Here is a 6,191-nt window from a genome sequence, read left to right as displayed (position 1 = left end):
CACATTAAACTTTATCTTCATCTTTGCTGCATTTGGTAAGTCTTGTCTGAAATAGCATTTTACTCCTTTTGCCTTACCATGCTATCTAAGATCTTTCTCATTGAACACTCTTAACTGTATTTTGATTTTCTCTACGTACTCTATCATTAGGGTGTGTTTCGGTTGAGGCATGTTCATGAGAAAATGGGTTGGGCAAATGATGGAATTTTTTTTCCTTGTGGAGAAATGTTGAATCATGAAAATTTGCTCGAAGTAGAAAAAAGAGGCCATTGGCCAAGTCATGTGGCCCATGTGCTCAAAAAACAAGGTTTAAAGCATATACATACCCTCCACATTAAACTTTTAAGATGAAAGGACCATGTAAGAAATGTATGAACTTTTGCCTCAATACAACGAAGCCACAAGTTTTTGATTGAAATCAGAATCAAGAAAGCTTCAAAGGGATTCCTTCAACGGATAGAGTACAAAAAATGCCTTTCGATCAATCAAGCAAATTAAAAATTGGTATGTATCCAACAAGTTGATATGTAAGGCTCTAGGCTTATGCTTTTGCAATGAATTGAGGTGAGACAAATGGGTTGTGTCTAGAGGCTCAAATCTCGACTGAAATATGTTACGCTTTTGCCTCAACAGGTTGATATGTAAGCCTCTAGGCACGTTGATGCTTAAGCCTTGACTCTACACTATAAAATGGGCAGTTGTTTTCTTTATCTTTTTCTTTTCCCATCTTACCCTCCACAACCATGTTTAAAATGAAAATTTAGATCAAATTATAACAAGTAATTATTTTTTTGATAAGTAAATTATAAAGAGTAATAGAAAGTTATATGTTTTTTTTTTCCAGTTAAACAGAAATAACTTGTCAGGGATGTCATGTTATCATTGTGACTTGGGAGAACCCACCTTAGAGAAGAACATGGGATGGTATTTTATAGAAGAGTTCAGTTAAGAGGGTGAGGTGGCATAGTGTGGAGTGAAGATGAATATATAGTGTGTCAAATGTGTAGAGAGAAAACTGTGGTTCGAGAGCATCAGTTTTATCATCATCAACAAAGCCTTAAATCAAAAGTTTGAGCACCATCTATAATATATATATTCGTGAGTTGATAGTATAGGCAAAATCTGGACAATGAGTCAACTTGGTGAGTTTGCTTGATACGTAGTATAGATTATACATTTATTCTTTTAACTGTTTACTGCTGATGATGTCTACATATAAGATTGTCTATCATCGAGTTAAATCATGAAATATAAGATTGCTAATTTTCTTGTTTGCTTTTTATTTATATGGTTTGTTCATTTTTAAATTTTATTTATGGTTTTTATGCAATTTTTTGTTTATATTTTATTTCCCTTGAAAGATCGAAGCATTGCTTCCCTTCATAATGGAAAACCACCTCAGATACACCTCGTGCAATTAAAACATTGAATGACATGATATGTTCGAAGCTTAAAATCTTAACCTGTTGTTGGGATGAGGATAACTCCCACTCCCTTCAGATCTAAGTCTAACCATGGTACTATTAATATACTGGTAACATAATATTCTTGATGAGTTTTTTAGAAATGCTCTTCCTTTTTAAGGTGTTTAGAGGAGTGTTTTTTGAAGACTAAGATGGGATAGGGTATGTAATCTGGAGTAATCTGTGTTGGGCTTGTGCTTTTCGTAGGATCTTTTTTGCTGTTTTTCTGTTTTTGGGCTGGATATCTCATCCTTCCTTTTGGACATTCTCTTTTTCTTCTAATAAATTCTGTTCACCTATCAAGAAAAGAAATGTTCTTCCTTTTTTGGATCATTTTTCTTATATGCTATTCCTTGGTTGTTCAAGGTGTTGTATAAAAGAGAAATTATCCTTTAAAATCAGGTGGGCTTTTTGTTGCCATATCATATATTCATTTGATAGAATGTTGCTAAACCAATCATTCATGCTTTTGCAGAGGTTTTGGGACATGGAAGAGAAAATGGAAATCTTGACTCTATGCCTAGAATTTCGCATAAGATAGCAAATAAGGAGATGGGACCACTGATATCTCTTGAGAGAGCTGCTTCAACATCGGGTGTTGCATCTCAGACAGCTTCGGGTGTGCTATCTGGTTCAGGTGTCCTAAATGCTAGACCAGGAGGTGTGACATCTTCCGGGTTACTTTCCCATATCAACATTCAACGCTGATGTGGCTAGGGATTATCTTGAAAAGGTGGCAGAACTTTTGCTTGAATTTGCCCACGTAGACACAACTGTAAAATCTTCCATGTGTACCCAAAGTTTGCTTAGTCGTCTTTTTCAGATGTTCCATAGGGTTGAACCTCCTATGCTTTTGAAGGTTTGTATGGAAATTCACTCGGTATTATAAAGGTTCAGCGTCTCTATATGATTCTGACTCCATATGATGTTGCTGCTTCTGTTTTCTTGCAGTTGTTGAAGTGTATCAATCATTTGTCGACCGACCCAATTGCCTAGAAAATCTTCAGCGAGCAGATGCTATCAAACATTTGATCCCAAACCTCGAACTCCAAGAAGGGGCTCTTTTATCTCAAATACATCATGAAGTGAGTCTTCTTGATTTGCGCTTTGTTCCTAGCCCAAAGATCATCAGGGAATAAATATACTACCTGCAACATTTCCAGTTTGTGTTTGTATGTGTGCTTTACAAAGCTATTGTTTTAATATATAAAGTTAAAATATTTTGAAAAACCTAACTTATTGGGAATAGGTAAGCTATCCTGAAACATACCATTGGCATTTATTGTTCTTTTCCATACAAATGCTAATTTTTGTCTATGACCTTCTTTTCTTGTTTTTTAGTTGTTTGTTTTTAATCGATACATTTGCAAACTTTTGTTCAAGCTAGCATCTGCATAATCACTTGAAAAGTGTTATCACCTCACATTTGGTGTATACATTTGTTTAATCTGATATGCTAGTTTCTCTCTGAACTCTTTGAATATTGATGTGAAAGCTATTTGTTTGAAGCTTATTGTGCCATTGAGTTATTTTTGGCGTGGAGTCCAACTCATGACCTATTTAATTGAATTATGAATGTTGAATTGGAATGAGAGACTATAATATAAAAGAAGTTTCTAAGATGCCAAGGCGGAAAAAGGCATATGCAATATCATTACTTCATTTTTGAGAGGTTGTTTTGACTTAAGCTGAGAAAAGTTTGTGTCAATGACCCACCCATTTTAGGATGTTGTCTGACTAAATAAATTCTATTGTTGAAGGTTCTCAATGCACTCTTCAACCTATGCAAGATGAACAAAAGGAGATGAGCAAGCTCCTGAAAACGGGATTATTCCACACTTGATGCATTTCGTCATGTCAGATTCACCCTTGAAACAATACGCTTTACCTCTACTCTGCGATACGGTCCATGCATCCCGTAATTCAAGGGAGCATCTAAGGGCCCATGGTGGGTTGGATGTGTACTTGAAGTTACTGGATGATGAGCTGTGGTCAGTGACTGCATTAGATTCTATTGCAGTTTGCTTGGCACATGATAATGACAGCAGGAAAGTAGAACAAGCGTTACTGAAGAAGGAAGCAGTTCACAAATTGGTGAAGTTAGGCTGTCCAGAACAACATTTTGTTCACATATTGGAGCCATTCTTTAAAATTATCACGTATGTTACCTACCTATCATTTGTCTCTTTTTTTTTTTTTTTTTCTCTCGTCTCTATCTGTTGAGCATGTCTCATTTTCATTTAAAAATATTCAATTGGGTTGACTGTCGGAATGGTTTACCAACAGCATAGTGGAACATGCAATACAGAAGCAGAGAAAGGGTGTGGGAGCAACCACTTTTCTCTTTTCTGATAAGTAAAATTTATCAATTGCAAAGAACAGAAAGAGGAAGGCAAAGTCAGGTGGTTGAGAAGACCGGCCTATCAAAAAAAAAAAAAAAAAAAAAAACAAAAACAAAAAAAGAAGTCAAAAGCCAAACCTCAACCCTTGTCAACTAGCATAACACCCTCTCCCCTCTTCGAGCACACATTTAAGAAATCCTCGAAGAAGATTCCACTAAACTCAAGAAAGAGCTTATAAAGATAAGTTTGCCTTCCTCTGAAAGACACATCCGTCCCTCTCCTTCCACAAGCTCCAATATACAGCAAATCTTCTGCGTGGGGGCCAACCACTCAATCTCCTGTGCTAACTATGACCTGATTTTTTGATTCTATGTCCTATCAATTGTCCTCTTCTGGAGTATTTGCTTCCAAAAATGAAATATATCAGATGGTAATCATCTGATTGTGTCAACTTTTGACTGGAAATATCCTAATTCCTAGGTGGGATGCATCAAATTTTGCACCCAGTGTTTTTATGTTGTAGGTTAGCCATTTTTTATGGCATACCTATGGGAAGGTCTTCTCTGTTTTGTCTTATGATTATTCGTTAATTGAATTAGTGGATATTATTAAGCTTGAAATGCAGAATCTTCCCGAATAAATATGACACTAGCAGTCAATGGTTTGACACCTTTGCTCATTACAAGACTCGACCATCAAGATGCTACAACTTGCCTTAATCTGCTTAAACTAATAAAGGTGAGTTACCAGATTTTTTCTGTGCTGCAATTTTGTAATGTTGTATGTCACATATATCTTATAATATTATTCGTGGCATATAAGAAAGATTCGGTATAGTATAGAATTGATGGCAGAAATGCTACTGAATATGCGTGTCAATGAGTTTTCAAACATTATGTGGATAAGATTGAGTTGATCTATATTATTAAAAGCGATGGTTCTCCAAAATGTCAAGAACCCGCAAATGGTTGGAATTGTTGGTAGTAATTGCTGATGGATTTAGTGTTTCGGTATTTGGTGGAGAAGAGTTATTCTAAATAGGGAGCTGCATCCTGTGTAGAGGCTTCTTGCAACTAAGCCTTTAGATAAGATAAACTGGCAAATTTCCTTGGTTGGTTTGGGAGCAAAATTTATATTGCTGATAGTGAAAATGTGATTACTGTTTTATACAAATTTCTATTTCACCTAAGATTATTGACTCAGAATCACATCCTGGTCATGAGCCCAAGAAGTTTGTGATCAGCAGCAGGATGTTTAATGTTGAAATCCCATCACATGACTGACCAATGGAGGCTTAAAGCCTCCTACTGAAGTTTGTGTTTGGTTCATATTCATGATCATTGAGGCCATTAATTATGGTGGCTTTGAGCTTCCATATATATAAATTTTGAAGCATGTGTTGTCTCACAGATTCTAACCCCATGGATCTTGGAGTGTCATTGATGCAAAGAACGAAATAGAGACTGCTTGCACCAGAAACATTTTTAATAACATGAATTGCATGCCTAGCTTCAGACCTGAAACAACATTAGTTGGCTTGCTAGCAGTGAGTTACCATATTTCCCCTCATTCCTTGAGCTTTCTCACTTTTTATTACAATAATGTCAGGCTGTCTACGAGCACCATCCACAGCCAAAGCAACTCATTGTGGAGAATGATCTGCCTCATGAGCTTCAGAATCTGATTGAGGAGCGCAGAGACGGGCAGCGTTCTGGAGGCCAAGTCTTGGTGAAACAGATGGCTACTGCACTGCTTAAAGCGCTTCATATCAACACTGTTCTGTAAATTCACCTCTGCTTCTGCCTCCCTGTATATTTGTTTTATTGGAGAAGAATGTAATTAGATTTTGACTATTCATTTTTTTTTTTCTGTTTATGCTATTTCTCAATGTATACGGAACAAGATTGGGCTAAGCTATCCAATTTCATCCGGAGTGTTGGGTCGGCCGTTCTCCCACTTCTTTTTCAAATCTTGGCTCGGTTGTGTATGATATACAATCTTATTTCTCTAAGTGCAACTTTTCCTCAGATTGCTAATTTCTGACTCTTTGATATTTACCTCCACAAATGCTTTACTCTCACACACCATGCATTGAAAATGAGTGCTCTCTCTCAATGTATACGGAACAAGATTGGGCTAAACTGTCCAATTTTATCTGGAGTGTTCGGTCGGCTGTTCTCCCACTTCTTTTTCAAATCTTGGCTCGGTTGTGTATGATATACAATCTTATTTCTCTAAATGCAACTTTTCCTCAGATTGCTAATTTTTGACTCTTTGATATTTACCTCCACAAATGCTTTATTCTCACACACCACGCATTGAAAATGAGTGCCGGAAAGAGAGGAATAACTGCATTGGAGGATTCTACCTTTTGCAATTTGTTGGT

The 6,191-nt window shown here is 36.5% G+C and overlaps 1 protein-coding gene across 4 annotated transcripts; it reads left to right on the top strand.

Annotated features, from left to right (window-relative positions):
• The first annotated feature begins 24 nt into the window (after nucleotides 1–24).
• LOC147380685 (MAP3K epsilon protein kinase 1-like) lies at nucleotides 25–5,816 on the top strand. 4 transcript variants are annotated; one of them, XM_086431378.1, is made up of 5 exons: nucleotides 26–2,322; nucleotides 2,415–2,548; nucleotides 3,224–3,622; nucleotides 4,431–4,543; nucleotides 5,414–5,816. In XM_086431378.1, exons 4-5 carry the CDS (start codon nucleotides 4,448–4,450, stop codon nucleotides 5,588–5,590), a joined length of 273 nt encoding a protein of 90 aa, XP_086287504.1. In that variant the 5' UTR covers nucleotides 26–2,322; nucleotides 2,415–2,548; nucleotides 3,224–3,622; nucleotides 4,431–4,447; the 3' UTR covers nucleotides 5,591–5,816. The 4 variants fall into 4 exon arrangements, 3 of the variants coding, with proteins under 3 accessions (XP_086287504.1, XP_086287503.1, XP_086287502.1); XM_086431377.1 differs by having other exon boundaries at nucleotides 27–2,322; nucleotides 4,419–4,543; XM_086431376.1 differs by having other exon boundaries at nucleotides 35–2,322; nucleotides 3,750–4,543.
• The last annotated feature ends 375 nt before the right edge of the window (nucleotides 5,817–6,191 follow it).

This window comes from Akebia trifoliata, unplaced genomic scaffold (assembly GCF_017979445.1).
Source record: "Akebia trifoliata isolate Shusen 1 unplaced genomic scaffold, ASM1797944v1 Contig01108, whole genome shotgun sequence".
Lineage (NCBI taxonomy): Eukaryota > Viridiplantae > Streptophyta > Magnoliopsida > Ranunculales > Lardizabalaceae > Akebia > Akebia trifoliata.
Note: the sequence above shows the minus strand (reverse complement) of the source record. Positions and strands in the feature narration are given on the sequence as shown.

Coding starts and splice junctions, on each gene's coding strand:
- LOC147380685 (XM_086431378.1), top strand. CDS start 4,448: ATGACACTAGCAGTCAATGGTTTGACACCTTTGCTCATTACAAGACTC. Junction 4,544..5,413: donor ATCTGCTTAAACTAATAAAG/GTGAGTTACCAG, acceptor CAATAATGTCAG/GCTGTCTACGAGCACCATCC.